General features: G+C 37.3%; 1 protein-coding gene and 1 pseudogene across 1 annotated transcript in view; one reads left to right on the top strand and one right to left on the bottom strand.

Annotated features, from left to right (window-relative positions):
• The window catches only part of XPOT (exportin for tRNA), a 40,017-nt gene that overhangs the window by 3,693 nt on the left and 17,379 nt on the right, over window positions 1-18,945 (bottom strand). The window contains exons 10-23 of the mRNA XM_072655266.1: window positions 16,970-17,008; window positions 16,756-16,818; window positions 14,304-14,428; window positions 13,029-13,173; window positions 12,799-12,918; window positions 12,383-12,477; window positions 11,668-11,737; window positions 9,669-9,907; window positions 7,866-8,151; window positions 5,842-6,031; window positions 2,976-3,092; window positions 2,696-2,811; window positions 1,102-1,149; window positions 134-205 (exon numbers count right to left, since the gene is read on the bottom strand). Of these exons, the coding sequence (XP_072511367.1) occupies window positions 134-205; window positions 1,102-1,149; window positions 2,696-2,811; window positions 2,976-3,092; window positions 5,842-6,031; window positions 7,866-8,151; window positions 9,669-9,907; window positions 11,668-11,737; window positions 12,383-12,477; window positions 12,799-12,918; window positions 13,029-13,173; window positions 14,304-14,428; window positions 16,756-16,818; window positions 16,970-17,008 (1,725 nt within the window). The remainder of the gene's footprint in view (window positions 1-133; window positions 206-1,101; window positions 1,150-2,695; window positions 2,812-2,975; window positions 3,093-5,841; window positions 6,032-7,865; window positions 8,152-9,668; window positions 9,908-11,667; window positions 11,738-12,382; window positions 12,478-12,798; window positions 12,919-13,028; window positions 13,174-14,303; window positions 14,429-16,755; window positions 16,819-16,969; window positions 17,009-18,945) is intronic.
• LOC140531094 (26S proteasome regulatory subunit 10B pseudogene) lies at window positions 17,535-18,675 on the top strand (annotated as a pseudogene).

The raw sequence follows: 18,945 nt of genomic DNA, 5'->3' as shown, positions 1-18,945 counted from the left end.
GTTATATATGTAAAAAATTTAAAAATTTAATGTGAAATGCTTATATTAATTTTCACTTTTCTAAATCAAAGCCTGAACTGATACAAATATTTTTGTTGCCATAGTTAAATTAAAAAATAAGGAAGATTTTTACCTGTATTATTTCTGGAGCTACCTGTAGAGAAGGGAGGTATTCTTGCTGAAGATACTGAATACATTCTGGGCCCTGAAAATTTAATCAAATGTAAATACAATCAAACTACAACTTTGTTGTTTAGATAGCAGTTAAACTTTAACCTCTCCCCCTTTTACAAATTAGGGAAAAAAACCTGACATAGTGCTCTAGAATAATTCTTGAAAAAAAGATTTACATCTGTAAGCAGAAGCTGCAGAAATTTTATTCATTCTGCCCCTGCCATTGTTCTAATCACTGGTAGCAGCTGTGGCCAGACTCCTAGGAAAGTCAACAGCAGTAATACACTGTCACCAGCAGCCAGAGTGGTATCTTCATGTCATCATCTCTATCAGTGAGTTGATCACAGAATAATGGAATCTTAGACTTAAATGGAACCTCATTTAATCTACAGACAAAGAAACCGATGCCCAGAGAGATTAAATGACTTTGTCCATGGTTAATCAACTAGTTGGTTCTAGAGTGAGGATTTACAAGTAATTAGTTATTTACAAAGCACTTTTCTTCCACATCTCTAGGTAAACTATGTGGTAATAGTAAGCACGTGTGTTCACAAGTCAAAATGAAGACAATGAGGTACTTAGCCTGCTCATGCTTCATGAAAATATCTAACTTTCTTATTTTATTTTTGATCATCCTTGATGTTCATTGTAAATAAGGTAATACTAAATTCCAAGTGGCTGATTGCTGGTTGAGATTTATATATCCCTCAAGATAATGAGGGAACATCCTATTTTTGGGGGGTATGTTTTATAACAAGAGGACCACACTTATCTGCAGCTAATTTCATTTTCCCTAGAAATCAGTGACATGAAGTTGCTCAATTTAAAAGGGTTTGGAACAGAAAGAATTAGATTCAATATGATTAAAATTCTTATCTTTATACAAATAAATGTCTAAATACCCAAGAAAACATCTGCAAAACTTACCCTTTTGAGATGAATTGTTTTTAGAGTCACTGCACACTCAGATAAAGCCTGTGGAAAAACAAAAGTTAATAGTCAATTCCTGCTTATTTCTTTTCAAATTAGACAAATGGCCCATAGTCTGTAGATACTTCCCCTTTTTGTGTCTTTCTCACTCTTCTTATCTGGGTCAAAAGGAGGAATTTAGTATGGAATTTGATACAGTAAAGGCCAGAAGTAGGAGACAGGTAGGCCAAGGACAGGAGGTGGAGCTGAATGGTCTATTCCTAGTATAAGTGCATTCTTTCACAGCTTCCTAGTCAATGTTACAATAAGGAGAAATTTGCAGAGAAACTGTAAGGAATTTTTTAAAAAGTAAATCCATGATGCTAAGCCTCAATACAAAACAAAAAAGGTTCCCTGAGATTTCTGAAATAATGTGCATGTTACAAAATTCACCAACTTCAAATTCAAAAATTCACCAAAATTACCATGAGAATGTATTTTTGTGATTTTTGGCTAAATTTCTCCAGATCAATGGAGACAGCATGGCATAGTGAAGGGAGAGCTGGTGAGACCAAGCATTATTAAGAAGAATTCTCCTTTTGTTATAGAACTGCTAGGAAAGGTAGAAAGCAATTTGGAAGAATAGGACTTTCTAATTATACCACACACAACAGATGGGCCTCACAATGAAGAGTCCCACCATAACAAGACCAGGCACCTCTCTCAGATATGACCAGAAGGACAAGAAGAGAGGCAATAAGAAGTCAATGTGATTACGGGAAATTGCAAAGCTTTTGCAATGAGATTAAGAGCTGAGAATTAGGAAAAAATCTCTGCACCAAAAATCTCTAAGGGATTGATAAAAAAAGACATGTAAGGAATAAACTCACATATATAATACTGGTATGTATTTAAAAATACAGTCTTCAGAGAGAAGTGACATTGCCTGAAAACTATTTGGAGTTACTTGGGCTATATGGGCAAACATTAGGAAGGGAGGAAGGATTTACATGGCATTTACTATGAACCAGCTTCAGTCCTAATCTCTTTAGCAGATATCAACTCCGTTGATCCTCACAACAACCCTGGGAGTGGGGGGAGGTGCTATCATGATCCCCATTTTACAGCTGAGGAATCAGAGACAGAGATAAAATGACTTGTCCTGGGCCACACAGCCAGGAAGTATCTCCTCAGCTCCTCCTGACTCCAGGTGGTGCCCTCCCCACTGCAACTCCATCTCCTCTCCACAGAGGACGGATTTTAAAACAATTGCAAATAAGGAAAACAGGACTTGAGGGAGAAGACAAGTGAAAGTGGGGTGCACGGCACTGAGAAGGGTGCACACAGCTGAACTTGGATGAACACAACAGGTTTACAATCAATGATGAAATGTTTGGAGGTGGTGTTCTAGGGATGCTACATTACTCAGAAAAGTCCTATGAGTGACTGAAATAGATGGATTTTTAGTGACACAAAGGTTAGAGTCAACATAAATCAACATGTTTTTAAAATGAAACTAAACCAAATTTTAAAAAAATCTAAGAGCCAAATTGGCCTTTTTAAAACACAACAGCAATCTATATGATTTAAACAAAAAATTCTAGGTGCTTACCAAAACTGTCTGTGCATCTGCAAGGTCAAAAGTTTGTTTTAAAGGTGCTAAGAAACATGCAGGAACAATGTGTTTGTAGACAAAATCAGCAAATCCTACTGGTCCATCTTTGCCCCCTATGAAGAGAAAACAGATTTTCATTTTGTGTAAAGAAATTAATTATGAATGTATCACAGTGGTAATTAAGTTCCAACTAAGAGTCCTGATCTCCAAAAGTTGTAAGAGATGGAAGTTCAGATCAGGAGACAAAAACCAGATAAAAATTAACCACCATACTTACCCCAGAGGTCCACAAGTTTTGAGAGGATGATAAAGCATGTTTTCTGGGCTATAGGATCTGGATATTCTACTGCTCCTTGAATGATAGTCACCAATACTCTTTCAACATTCTCTGCACCTAAACAGGTAGAAATAAATGTTTCAATGTGGTTTCAATAGAACTACAACTCATATTTTTAAAGCTCCTATTTCAGACATGACTCAACCTTCCCCCCCCATCCCAGTCTCAAAGTTGAAAACACCTTTTGTTCCTATTTCAAGCTAAAGAAAATGAAATAATACTAGGGATGTAATATGATGTGCATGCTTTGAAAAGATTTTAACCAAAATATATGAAGTCATAGTAAGAGGGACATGTGAGTAGTAATTATTACACCCACTGCCAGAAAGGTCTATCTTTTTGTTATACAAGGTATCTCCAAAATCTTAGTTTTAACCTACTAATACCTAGGGGATACCATCTACCTAGAGACAGACAGACATACACACATATGCTCTTCAATTTATTATCATAATTTGACTGGCTGGATTTAATAATAATAGCAGCTAACATTTATAGACAGATAACTATGGGCCAGGAACTCTGCTAAGTGCTTTGCAATTATTATCTCATTTGACCCTCCCAACCCCTTAGGAGGTAGGTGTTATTATGATCCCCATTTTACAGTTGCAGAAATTAAGGTAAATAGATGTGAAGTAATATGCCCAAGGTCAAACTATCTGAGTATCTGAGACTGGATTTAAACTCTTCCTAGTTTCAGGCTCTGTAATCTATCCACTGTCCTAGCTGTAAAAATACAAAAATCATCAACCACCATCATTTCCAGATACAGTTACTTCTTAATATTCTTTCCCTTCAAATCTAAATTCAAGAAATTAAAAATTGTTTCCCTATTGTTTTCCTATTCAAAACATTGCCTGAGGAGGTGAGACTGTGTTTCAGGAAGGGGAAAGAAGAGGAAATTCTGTTAGCAAGAAAAGAGTAAATCTGCTTTAAGAGAACCATGATGAAACCAAAAAACTATTACCCCTCTCCAGCTCTTTAGAGTGTTCAAAGAACTCTACAAAGGTGCTCCCAAATTTATCACAGTTGTTATGTATACCCACACTAGGACAGGTGTGTGTGATAGTTAATCTATAGTCTTTGCAACACCTCCTTGATACCTTCACCTCGCAACTGACCTACAATTTTGCATCTCCAGCAGTCTTTTAGACATCCTGAACTGGAAGTCCAATAGACAACTTAAACCCAGTATGTCCAAAACTCATTTATCTTTTCCCCTGAACCCTTCTCCCCTACCTTCCCTATAACTGCTGGGGTGCCGCCATGCTCTCAGACTCTAAGGCTCATAAACCAGGAGTCTTCCTGGACTCCTCACAACCTCTCACCTTCTCCACATCAAAACTATTGACATGACCTGTCAATTTCACTTTTTTGACATCTCCTGCACACACCTCCTTCTCTCATTTGACCCTGTAGCACTCTAGTGCAGGCCCTCATCACCTCCCATCCGGATTACTGCAGTATGTTGATGGTGGGTCAGCCAGCCTCAACTCTCCCCAATTTGGTCCACCCTCCACTAAGCCACCAAAGTGATTTTCCTAAAGTGCAGGTCTGACCATCCCTCATTTTCTATTGCCTCCAAGACCAAGGACAAAATGCTCTGTTTGGCATTCGAAGTCCTTCATAACCAGCCTACTCCTACCTTTCCAGTCTTCTTACTCCCTAACATGTCCTCTTCCATTCAGTAACTCTGGCCTCCTGCCTGTTGTATGAGCAAGACTCTCTCTCAGCTCCAGGCATTCTCTGGCTAGCCCCCATGCCTGGAATGTTCCTGTCTCCTCCACTCCAACTACTGACCTCCCAGGCTTCCTTTAAGTCAAAACTAAAATCTCATCTTCTACAGGAAGCCGTCCCTCAACCCCTCTTAATTTTAGCGCTTTCCCTCTGTTAAATATCTCCTATTTATCCCATATAAAGCTTGCTTTTTATATATCTGTTTGCATATTGTCTCCCTCATGAGACTGTAGGCTCCCAGGGTGAGGTCTGTCTTCTGTCTTTTTTGTAACCCCAGGACTTAGCACACAGTGCTGGCACATAGTATGCCTTTAATAAAAGTTTACTGAATTGAATTAGATCAAATAAATTAAACAGTTGTGAAAAATAATTCATGTGGACCCCTAATCTACTCCAATCAGTATTATTCAGTTTCATATGATTCCATGGGGTAGTGATGATAAATTCTGAATATTGGACCCCACAGCTGAGCTGCAGATTGTAATTTCACCTGTTTAATCTTGGAAACTAACTAGAGGCCCTCCAACCTAGTTTTTCCTTGTTTTGGTGACCAAGCCCAGTGTGGCAGAGGTGACTCAATGACATGGAAAGTCCCCCAACTTATTTTTATAGGTCTGGACCATTCTCTCCTGTCTAACATGAGCAGGTGACCATCTTATGACCACATAGTCAGTGGAGATGCCTCAAGTTTTGCCTAACCCAAGAACTCCCTGCTGACATACCATTTCTAGCTCATGCATTGTTTTTTGGCCTGTGAAGCAAGGTCAACAAATGGGATTCTATACTTTGTATAGCCTCTTTAGAATGTTCAGGTATCAAACCTTATAAAAATAAGGCCCTGGAAGAAGGTGGTATCTTAGATCATGAGGAATATCTGAGGCCCTCTTCATTAGAAGATTATTATCCTTTAATAAAGTGCCATTGACTCAGAGCTCTGCCTCAGTGGTTTTTCTTGTAGGCTGGGCAATTTTAAATACCCAGTTCCCCCATTAAAAACACAGTAATGTGTTAAGCTGAGAAGATTTACTGTGTGTAGTTAACAAAAAGAAGCCAGTATGTGCTTTCTCACCCTGATTGGCTATGACTTCACTCATTCCACTTCCTGTGACTGTCTGCAGGAAAGCAAAGTAGCTCCTCCTTAACATCTGTTTCTCCAAAGCGGCAGATTGGTCATTTTCTTCTGCGGGGCGAAGCAACACTTCAAAAATGGCATGAAGTAAGGGCATGAACATTTGCTGTAAAAATGGTGACACCTGTGTCTGGGGAAGAGAAACAAAGATTCTTTTTTAATAGCAAACTCTGGACAATGAGACAGATCCTCACCTTAATAATCTCAAATGAAAAAAAACTTTACATACGGAATGGACAATGTGATGCGACAAGCAATAGGGACACGGAAAACAAAGTGGGAGGTTCTGGGCTCGTGGGGAAGGGGTGGTTGGTGATGGCGTCATGGGTGCTGATGGTGGTGGTGGTACTTGGACATTTCATTTTCTAGAAGCAGTGAATCAAAGCTGGCACATTGAGGTGTACGAAGGGAGAGGGGCAGGAGAGCTGGAGGGATGGCTGGCCAGAAGCCTGGTGCAGTGGGCCATACAAGGCAGCCACCCGTCAAAACAGCAGGGCCCCCAAGGAAGATTCTGGGTGGGGAGGAGGAAGTAGAAGCACAACACACTTTCAAGTTTAATCTGCATCATTAACATTTTCTCCATTACTTTTTAAGTCTAGACAAACAACACAATAAATCAAGCCCTATTTTGTAGGGATGACCCATTTCTAAAGTGTAGATGCTCACATGGAAAATTTAACAATCAGCTTAAGCCCCTATGAGCTGGTTCCAACATAGCATTGGGTGAAAGGGTCCAGATGGCAAGGCTGCTGGAGAGAAGAGGGCCTCATGAATCCAGAAAGAGCCTGCTGGGATGGGAAGACGGGCTAATGAGGTAGTGTGCACCAGGGCCCTGGGGAAGGTACTTATTTCTGGAGGGGAACTAGTGATCCACACCACCCCTGGACCAGGCAGTCAAAAGCAATGTTTGTATGCAACTTCACAAACCAAGCATTCCCTAAAGTTTTACTTCCATCTTGAAATAACAAATTCCTTCCCACTTAATAGGACTTAAATTCATGCTGAATTATCAGTGTCAGCTAGCTGACAATGAAAAATCTCTCTGTGGTTTTTTGTGTAAGCATTTAGGTCTTTTAATCAGCTGAGGGAATTCCTTTGTCCAGTTATACATTTGCTTACCAAAAAATGACATTCCAAATATTAGATTATAAAAATACTATTAAGAAACAATACTGAGTTTCTATACATAAAACTAAAAGGATTAGAGATGCTGCAAAAAACCTTTATGAAAATACAATTTACTTTGTGAATGACAACAACTAATGAATACAAACTTTACAATTCTTATGAAAATTATTTATTGAACAAAATATATTTGGACAAAGAAATCAGAGTCTCTCTTTATAACTATAATTTAATAATTAATAATTTAATATAATTGAATAATTTAAAATACCTGGTTCTACTCACAATTTATTAGTAATATTAAATGAATTGGCTGATGCGCTAAGGTTGGTATTTTTGTCATACTATTCTGTGACACAGAACCTTGAATTACTGTGCTGCCTCTATGATGTAAATGGTGTAGATACTTTTCCTGCACCTGCCTCAAAGGATCATGATGAATTGTTCACCCTGGAAGTTAACAAGCTGGTTTTCAGATGACACAATTCATGGATGTATGAAGCCTTGCAAACTTACTAGAAACTGCTAGAGTTCATGCTCACTAACTGGGTACACCTAATGAGAAGGCATGGAGGGAGCACCATGGAGGGAGTGCTATGGAGGGGGCATGACATGTGCTCTGACTGCCTAGACACTGCTTAGCTCTGAGTTCCTTATTTAAAACATACGAGGCATCCAGTCTTCTTCAGTAAGAGAATTCTCCTTGGCTGCAATAGCAAAGGGAGGGTGGAATGCAGAGAGGGATGTGGGGCATTTTCTTTTAACTGAGCAAAACAAAGCACAGGCCAGAAGATGGCTGAAGAGAAGTTCATTGGCAGCCACCAGGACTGGATGCGTACCTTGAACTTGGCTGTGATCTGATTGATGAGAGGAATGAATTCCTGAAGATCCTTGGCTTCACAGTCTTTGAGCATGTGTTCTGAGGCCGAAGGGATGAAGGGAAGAACCTCCTCCTCGAGACAAATAATCATTCGATGAAGGAAAGTGCGGACGCCGCTTCGGAGAATCTCCTTCTGTAAAGGACAGCTGAGGGCTGGCAGAAACGTCTGTAAACAGTCCAAATAAACCTCAGAACAGCCACACTGCTTCACAGTCTGTTTGTTGCTGAAAGCTTTACTTGTTCGGCTGTGTAAATAATAAAATCGAAACTTCTTTAGTAACGTTACTTAATATCCACAGATTAGAAAATGGAAAAGGCTGTCAATATAATTTTCTCTACTAAAACCAAGAGGAAAAAAATGGGTTTTTTGGTGGCACAGTGACTTCCCGCAGATATGTCAAAAACAGGACTGCTACCCAGACAACCAGGCAAAATATAACTGAGAAACGTTCAACAAAATAAAAATATTAGTTATATGTTATAATGAACATAATACATGAATGTAGACAATATTACTATGTGGCTCTCTAAATCAGTATGTGACTGAACATCACAGAGACCCCTGTTTCCACCAGAATTTGACACCCCCTGATTTGTTGTGTTCTTTAGCTTTGGGATTTATGGGAAATTTTGGGGAATGTAGTACACCTGAAAAATGTGAAATATAATAACAAATGATAAGCATATTCCAAAATAATCCTTTTTGATGCAAAGATGTCAAAAGTATTGGTAAGAGAATATAAAGACCAAAAGAAAAAAAATACTAAAACTATGGATCAACAGGTGTGCGTGTGTTCATCCTTCGTTGCCAAAGACCATGCCATCAGAGAAATAATGACGTGACTTGCACTTGACTTTGTTTTGAGGGAGGGAGGGCTGGGCAGGTCACCAGCCTCACTTCTCCTCCAGAGCCATCTGAGTCCAGTGACCAGATATTCACCAGGATGACTGGAGATGACCCAGGTTGAGGCAATTGTCCAAAGTTACACAGCTAGTGAGTGTCGTGTCTGAGGTGATTTTTGAACTCAGGTCCTCCTGACTCCTGCACTGGTGCTCTATCCACTGCACCATCTAGCTGCCCCTGATTAGCAGGTACTAGGTAGGTCAAGACACTGAGTTAGTTAACTCAATTTCCCTGGAATTGATAAGCTCAATTGCCAACGTAACTTTCTAGGTCAATATGAAATGGTTTTTTACTCAAAAGATGTAATTGCATTACAGCTTCTATCCAGATCTCTGGTTTTTCTTGAGAAGATTAAATCTACAATAACAAATCCCACACAAATGTCCTGTAAGTATGTTACATTCTTGAATTAGTAGCAAGCACTGATCTTTTGCAAAATGAGAAAAGTTCTGATGTGAGAGGCTCTTGGCTGAATAATGATCCAGAATCTGAATGACTTAATATGCTGATGTGTTTAAGTAAGAATTTTAGAACCTCTCTATTTATAAGTGTTAAGGCAAAGGCACAAGGTTTCAAATACAGCATTTACATACAAGCATGCACTTTGTAAAGTCTGCCAACCTGCAGGTTCTAGTGACCCCCAAAGGATTAACATAAGAGTTCAATCAGAAAGTTTAACGATTGTGAATAAAATGGGATTCACTTCACAAAATTAGAACATTTTTTGGATTCCATAAAATGTCTTGTAATTTACAAGACTAGACCTATTTTCACGTGATCAAATGGCTACTGTTATTTTAATTCTTAAGAATGTTTTACTGATGTAAATCTTTATATAAATTTACAATTTATACTCACCTGGCAAACCCAACAGCATGGTTGAGACAGTCTGCTAGAGCTGCCTGCCTTTCTTCATCTTGTGCAAGCATCAATTTTTCTAACAAAATTTTAAACTTTTCCATTAACGGAGTCAACAGATTCCTCATTAAAGCCTGTTTCCTTTCTGCTGGGTAGTCACTGTTAACAATTAGTACTCCTGCGGTCTCATAAATAAAAAGCTGATCATCACTGCTCAGCAAAGACTGGTAACCATTTTCCTAGAAGGAGATTTATGTCCTTTAATGACATTCTAATTCATCCCATTTACTCATAAAAATAAAATTAGCAACAATCACAGAAAGGCCCAAAAGAATAATTAATTTTAAAAAACTGATCTAAATAACTTATGCAGAAAACATTTAAAGTGCATTTAAGCATAGCCATTTTAAATGGCTGTATTACACAAAGCATAAATGAACTATTATAAATCAAAAATACTTGATTCTAAACTTTTTTGGGCAGGGGCAGAAAGTAGTGATGGGATGGCAGCAGCAACCTGGATGTGATTACTTATGTGTTTCATTTTCTTAAATTTTTTGTAGCTATGCTAAAGGGTTTATAAGGTTAAGATAAAAATTGGGTATTAGTGTACTTAGAGAAAGCAAAACACAAATTCAGTGCACATTTGAAAAAAAATCTTACTTTAATGCTAAAAATTAGCATCTTTAGAACGTTTCAAAGTATTAACTAAAACAGAAAAGTTATGTTGAAAGCATTGCAAACAACATCAAGTAAATTACTGTTTTTCCACAAGATCACTTTAACATATATTCACTTATAAATATTTTAATTAGCTGATTCATATTTATTTTGAATTTGCATCACCACTTTTCACAAAAGCTGAACAAAAAAGTCTCCAAGTACCATTGGACTAGAAATGGTGGCACTTACAAGGTCCATTCTTCTAAGATATAAAGGCAGTTATTTACATTAAGAAGGAATTGTTCTTCCTGCCATGAAATGATGAAATATACCGATTTTTATTTTTTGAGAGGCAACTGGGGCTAAATTGCTTGCCCAGGATCACAGAGCTAGTAAGTGACAAATGTTTGAGGCTCGATCTGAACTCAGGTCCACCTAGCTTCCCCAATGTACCTATTTTACATGTCATTTTCAGAAATATACCAATTATACAAAATGAAATGCTCAATTATTTGGAAAAATCTTTAGCAACAAACTTAAGACAAATGAAATTGTGAGCCAGAACTTTCTTAACTAAATGTAAATCATTATTTATACTTATTGTCTAAAAACTTGTATCTAATTAATAGTTTTCCTACTGGAGAGCTCTTCCTACTTTCATAGGAAGTCATATGAAAGTCCTGTGCAATCAGTGAGAGCTGCCAAGGAACTTTTCAAGGAAATGGAAATAAACTGTGTAGTATATCTTAGGAGATAAACATAGAAAAAAGAACAGGTAGATTTGTCAGCTGACTAGTTTTTCTTGAAGAGGCTGTGTGGGGGAGCTAAGATGATGCTCAAATGTGTCTAAGGAGCCTTCACTGTAAAATGCAATTTTTACTATGTTGGAAATCATTAGAATTGACTTATAAACTAGAAAAAGTAGATGTCTTTCAAGAGAAAGATAATGTGCACAGCAGGATGGAATATATCTGGAAAAGATTTCAGTTAACCAAGCCTTCTGATCTAATTGTCATTAATTATGACAAGTCTTGTAAAAAATATCTGTATTAAACAGTTCTTGAATTTTCCCACCCCATAGGTGAAGCTACACTGATACTGAACCAAGTACAGTAATCACAGAGAATGCCTGCCAGGGAGAGCCCTGTAAAAAGCAGTGATTCCCAGACTATCTGCTATCATTAATATTTCAAACAATGAGACGATCTTGAGGTGGAAAATAATCAGCAATTACCAGAATTAACAGGTTTCTGGTTTGTCATTTCTGTGCTCCTAAGGAGAAGGCTCAGTATTAACTAATGGTGAAAACCTTGTAAGCAAAAGAACTGACACTTACAGGTGGAGAAAGCTCCAACAGGTCTTGAATTCTGTTCAAAATGTCCTCAATGAAAGCATTCATTTGTTTACTGAATAAATGTTGAGAAAAAAAGAAAATAAAGGTTTTAAATAAAATGCTTATTATAAAATAAATATAAAACTTATTCTGGAAGCAGAACATAGCCCTACACTAGACATACCCACAAATGGTTCTGATTTTGAGGAAAACCCTCAACTTTTATTTGCTACACTTAAATCTTGTGTCAAAACAGGCTTCATAATCATATGAAGCCAATAGCAAGAATATCCATCCACAGACATGTGGTCTGGAGTAATTCAGAACACTGAAGAAACCAGATCTTTCTCCAGACTAGACTCCCAGGAGAAATCCTTGATGTGACCCTGTTGGTTTACGTAGTGGCTGGCATTTGAGATGGGAACAGAAGCTATGCACAAAAAGACATTTAAAAAAGGGGAACATAAATTATAGTAGCCACCGTGCAGGAGAGAACATAAAATGAAGAATGATACAAGAGACATTTCATTCAATAAACGGTAAATATCTGCTTCATGGAAAAAGTTTAGGTAAAACTAAGATCCAACCTATAATCTTGGGAAAGAATTTAAGCAGCTATTCCAGACAAACATATTACATTGATTAAAATCTCCCACATAAGTGCTGTAAAAAACCAAAATACCCAAACCACTAGCAGCTGAAAACAGTTTCCACTTACTTGAGGGACTTGACAAATCTGGAGAAGAGATAAGCCGTTCTGCTCCGCACTTTTGGGCTAGAATGGCGCAAGCCTCTCTGGTCTAAGAACGCCATCTAGAGGGGAAGACCAAAGTGCTTTTTACAATTTTCATGCCCTTGAACAACATGCAAATTCTGTTATCTGGGTCCTTATAATTTATTACAATATCTTAAGTTCCTAAAAGATAGGAGTCAGGTCTATTCAAATTCTATACAAAAGCTAGCCACACACAAGGAGGCACTTGCAGACTTTAAGTCATTAGAATACCATTTACTCAAAGTTTACAAAGAAAAAAGCAGCTCTATGCAAAATAGATGAAAACAGTCGGCTCTGGGAGAAGCTAGAATGCACAGACACTACACAAAACTGACAAATACAGAATTAATGGTACTTACTAGAACACAAGGAATGTGTTGAGGTTCAACGGCAAAAAACTTTTCATATCGAACTACAGTTTCAAAGAATTCCAATGTCACTGATGTATGCTGATAGGCACTGACACCAGAAGTTACCAACTGCAGTGGGGAAAATAATGGCAAACCAAGTTAAGAGTTCCATTAGTTCATAGGGAAATAATTTGTTTTTAAAGAAAATAAAATTCTATCACCTTCAGTCAAATACTCACAGTTCGTATCATATCCTGCAAAGCAGTAGCTTTTGAAACATCACCTGAGAAGTGGGCACCATGAGATACTGGAAGAGCTTCTGCCAACATATACAGCAATCTTATTGCTACTTCAACTTCCATAAATCTAGTAGCTTGCCAATTCCTGACAAAAAGATGAGGGGTTACTGTTATCAACATAAATACTCAAGTTAGAGTCCCACAGTTGTACATACACAATGTCTTAAGAAGGAAGAAATAAAATGCATTTTTTATTATTTAAAGCAGACTTGGAAGCTTCGATGTTTTACCTAGGAAAAGTATTAAGTTATACTAGGTAAATGCATTCATCCAAAAGATTTTTATTGATTTTCCTGTGTGCAAAGAAAACTTTCAAGTCAGAGGGAGTGATGGGAAAACAGGTCAAATAAAAAAGAATGTTCATTTATGTTCTCCAGACATCTAATCTTGAAATTTTGATATACATCCTATATATAGTGAGACCATTTATTTTAAACAAGTACCAGGAAAATAATAAAGAAGCAAACAAAAAAACCTGACCCAAGTATTCAAGTTTATAAGAAACAATACTAAGTACCTAAATCATAATTCAACATACAATTATGTCTTTCCCCAATCTGAAATGCTTTTTTTCAGAAGAATTTTTCCTTGAGATAAAAATTAGGAAATATTCAGTGCTACTTGCTTTGACAAATGATACCCTTATGCACAACTATTTAATATATGCTCTAAATTATTTTGTTTCTCCCAACTGATTGTGTATAACAACATGTATAAAGCATTTGAAATGTTTGTCAACTTCACATATCCAAATGGAGGCCTCCAAGGAACAAAGTCCCTTACAGGGTTAACAATGATGGTTATGATGAGCAGCTGCATGTGAAATAAGGAACACACTAAAGTAGAATTCTAGGAGAGTCAAGGAAAGGGCTATTTTCTACGCCCTGTGGTGAGGAGTTTGGCACAGAACACGACATTGATCTAGATGTCAGGATCAGGAGAATTCACATCTTAGAACAAATTTGAAAGTAGACAGAGAAGGAAGGCCCAGAATAACTTGCTTGCAGTCAGTTGGTGAGTAGCGCAGTCAGAACTCAAATCCAAAATTTGTGCTTCATTATTTGTCTCTCAGGCTCTTCTTCCTCCACTGTGTTCTCAGATGGATATATCAATCCCAAAGCAATTCTAGCCTGGACTATCTAAAATAAAACTACTACTCCAAACCTAGTGTCTACTTAAACACACACTTCAAACTTAAGTCACAAAAAAACTCACTGTAGCGTAGTGCTAAAAACTCTACGAACAGAAGCCAGCAACAACTCTGGTGAGACTTGAGCAAGCCGATCCAACAATAACTTCAGTTGTTTTCTATATTCTACAAACATAGCTTCATCTTCACCCTGAAATGATTTTTTAAAATAAACATATTTAGATTTCTAAAATATGGTACATAAACACTGGCCTGCACAAGTCCTAGCTGTGAGTTGCCAGTATATACTATTAGTTACACAAAACACATGGCTCCTCCTATATATAACTACATATATGGCATTGTACTAGGCGCTAGGGAAACAAACAAAAAAAACACAGTTTTTGCCCTTAAGCAACTTACATTCTACATGGAGGAAGGAGAGTAGGAATGGATATGTAAATCCAATGCAAGATAAATTAAAGAAAGAAAAACTAACAATTAGGTGTCCAGGGAGTTTGAAAAATGAGGGACGATTTTTTTCCCCCTCACTTAATAGTATTTTTCCCCAATTACATGTAAAGATAGTTTTCAACATTCATTTTTTAAAAATTTTGAGTTCCATATTTTTCTCCCTCCCTTCCCAAGACAGCTAGCAATCCAATACATGTACAATCATGTTAAACACACTTCCACATTAGTCATATTGTGAAAGAAGAATCAGAAAGGAAAAGCCATAAGAAAAAAACACAAAACAAAGTGAAAATAGTATGCTTCAATCTGCATTCAGACTCCACAGTTTTTTTTCTGGATATGGATGACATTTTGCATCAAGAGTCCTTTGGGAATGTTTTAAGTCCTTGTATTGCCGTGAAGTCTATTAGAAACAGCCCTCACACCCTGTGGCTATTACTATATATAATGTTCTCCTGGTTCAGCTCTTTTCACTCAGCATCAGTTCATATATGTCTTTCCAGGCCTCTCTGAAGTCTTCCTGCTCATCATTTCTTATAGCACAATAGTATTCCATTACATTCATATACCATAATTTATTCAGCCATTCCCCAATTGATGGGCATCCCCTTGATTTCCAATTCTGAGCCACCACAAAAAGAGCTGCTATAAATATTTTTGTACCTGTAGGTCCTTTTCCTGTTTTTGTGATTTCTTTGGGATACAGACCTAGTAGTGATACTGCTGGATCAAAGGGCATGCTTGGTTTTATAGCCCTTTGGACAAGTTCCAAATCGCTGAGGGAAGACTTGGTGGCTAGGAGGGTGCCTCAAAGAAAGATAATGACTCTGAAAGGCAGAACTGAAAAGGGTGTGTATTACAGGTAGGGGGACCAGTTCGGTGGAATACAGAGACAGATGGAGTCCTGAGCCTAAGGAAGTCTACTTTAAGTCCAAAATAGTTCAGTTTCTTTGGAATATAGAGCAAGCAAAGGAAATAATATTAAGAAGTCTGGAAAAGTTGACTCGAGCTAGTGATAATGTTTATGGAGAAGTGGCATGGTCAGATCTGTACCTAAAACGATTCTTTGGTGGTTGACTGGAAGATGGATGAAGAAGGGAGAAACAGGTAAATCAATTATGACTAGACAATAAGTAATGAGAGCCTGAACTAAGTAGATGGCTATTTAAAGGGAGGTAAGGGGATGAATGTGAAAGACAATATGGAGGCAGGAACTGACAAGTGGTTGTATATAGTGAAGAAGACTGAAAAGTTAAGAATGAATTCAAGGTTATGAAACCATAACTTCAAGGTTAAAAATTACATATAGTTTCATTTGTTAGAAAAATCTGCTATCTTCTCTTACTGGTCCAACAAGTCCTAAAAAATTCTCAATTTGTTTAAAATGACTACAGGACCTTCAGAACTTGATCAAGCACATCAATTCTGCCCTTTATTCAAAATTCCAGTGTTCATCTGGGGGTAACAATCAACCATGGAACCTTACTGGGGAGCATATGATGGATGAGTAGATCATCTCATCAGAGGAACACGACTCCAAAGGTGAACAAACCTAAGAGGATCTTCACTCTGCTTAGGATAACCTATGAGTAGAACACTGAACACAACTGAAAACTACAATGGACTTCACTCTCCCACTTGGACCCAGGCCCTCAACCCATCAGTTTTTGAGCAAACTAGGAGTTGCATCAAAATTGCTCAAGTCTGAGGACAAAAAGCTATTAGCCAACTTTATTCTGGCACATTTGACATCCAAAATATTATTTAAGTTCCAAGGGCCTCAATTTAGTGCTTCACCAAGTATAAAACAAGCTATTTTTATCAGCACCAATGCAAAATGTTAATGCATAAAAAAATACTGAAAATGCAATTTAAAGAGTAAGAAGTTTCATATTAAATTTTACCTAAACTTATTCAAGTTAATAGAGGTGAAACTGAAATGTCCTACATGCCTTTTCAAGAATTCAAATACTAACAAAACTTAAGTCTATGGTAGTACAAGGCAAATAAAATTAGTAAGTTCCTACACAAATTATTTCCGCAAAGAGAAAAACAAAAACTTACCTCATTTTCAAAGTTATATTCTTCATCATAGGTCAATTTTTTCATAACGGCCAACATGATTGCCTATAAAAAAGAATGAAATTTCTTTAAGCCCCATGATCAATTACTTACACATTTAAAACTGAATGTTTTATGATTCCTGACTTTTATATAATCAACACTTCATTATCAGTTTACAAAAATACTCAACAAAAAGGAATTTTCTCAGTCTTACCTCTACGTTAGCTTTTTGTTGATCAGAGAGCACTGTGAGCTATTTAAAAAAAAAAAACAAAAGGTAGTAAATCCAGCTTGTATTTATGACAATCACATCACTTTTTTCAGGAAATTTATTTGGCTAGTAATTGTAGTTTTATATTTTTGCTTCACTTTCACCTGATTTCACGGTGGCAGATTTTCCTCCAATGAAACAAGCTACCTTTCTACCTTAGTAAGCAATCTTCATGAATTTCAGTGGCTTAAATTCACAGAGGTCCCCCTTTCTTGTGAGGAACTTTTTAACATTTAGCTAGGCCAGTCCTTAAAACACTGCCATAGAGTCAACTGCCAGGCCACACTGGAAGTCTTTCTAGTTTGGCATAACCTACCAGCTCTTCAGTTACAATGGCTTACCCTTTAACAAAGGACTAGATCATCTATTTCAGAGAGGTAGTACTGGATAGTACTGAAGTAGAGTTCTACTAGCTTAAGAGTTTGAAACAAGTCTAATGGGCATAAACACTACATAAAACAACATAGTGTCAAGTAGACTACATCTTCTCATCATGGTGACCCGAGAGATGAGGCACTTCAGGACTACCATAAGAAAGCTGCTTGAGCACCAGGAGATGGATGGACACCTCAAAGAATTAAGAGAACAGCTGAAAGAGCTTACCAAGCAATAAGAAAAGTCTGGAAATGATCTGAAGGCCTTACAAAGTGTTGGGCAGATTGTGGGTGAAGTGCTTAAACAATTAACAGAAGAAAATTCATTGTTACAGCAACAAAGGGACCAAGATGTGTTGTGGGTTGTTGGCGTCAGCTCCACAACAGTAAGCTGAAGCCAGGGACAAGAGTTGCTCTGGATATGACTACACTAACTACCATGAGATACTTGCCAAGAGAAGTCGATCCTTTGGTTTACAACATGTCTCATGAAGACCCTGGGAATGTTTCTTATTCTGAGATTGGAGGGCTTTCTGAACAAATCAGAAAATTAAGAGAGATAATAGAACTACTCCTTACAAACCCTGAATTATTCCAGCATGTAGGAATAATACCTCCAAAAGGCTGTTTGCTACATGTACCACCAGGAACAGGAAAAACACTCTTGGCAAGAGCTGTTGCTAGCCAGCTGGACTGCAGTTTTTTAAAGGTTGTATCCAGTTCTATCGTAGACAAGTACATTGGTGAAAGTGCTCGTTTGATCAGAGAAATCAATGTTCAATTATGCCAGGGATCACCACCATACATCATTTTCATGGAAGAAATAGATGCTATTGGTGGCCATCGTTTTTCTATGGGTACTTCAGCTGATAGAGAAATTCAGAGAACTCTAATGGAGTTACTGAATCAGATGGATGGATTTACACAGAGTACCAACAAACCAGACACACTGGATCCTGCTTTGTTGCATCCAGGAAGATTAGACAAAAAAATACATACTGATTATCAAATGAATAAGCAAGATTAGACATATTGAAGATTCATGCAGGTCCTATCACAAAACATGGTGAAACAGATTATGAAGCAACTGTGAAACTCTCAGATGGCTTTAATGGAGCAGATCTAAGAAATGTTTGCACTGAAGCAGGTATGTTTGCAATTCATGCTGCTCATGATTTTGTAGTACAGGAAGATTTCATGAAAGCAGTTAAAAACGTGGCTGATTCTAAGAAGTTGGAATCTAAACTAGACTATAAAACTTTCTTAAATTCTTAAAAGACATAGCATAATATAAAAAAATAAAGTTGAGGAAAATAACGTATGTATTGGATATGATCTCATTGAAAGCATATATAGATGTAAGTCATTAATTCTATGTACAATACTGGCACAAAACCATCTGTCAGTGTTGCATTTATGGCAGCAAATTAAATGAGATGAATTGGGTAAGAATTTTTGAAATAGTTACTTTGTGGGCAATCTGTAAAATATTGAAATGACTTGAGGTATCAGTTTCAAAAGAGCATTTCTTAAATAACATTTTAT

Source organism: Notamacropus eugenii, chromosome 3 (assembly GCF_028372415.1).
Source record: "Notamacropus eugenii isolate mMacEug1 chromosome 3, mMacEug1.pri_v2, whole genome shotgun sequence".
NCBI classification, from domain to species: Eukaryota; Metazoa; Chordata; class Mammalia; order Diprotodontia; family Macropodidae; genus Notamacropus; species Notamacropus eugenii.
The sequence above is the reverse complement of the archived record's forward strand: the minus strand, read 5'-3'. Positions and strand labels throughout refer to the sequence as shown.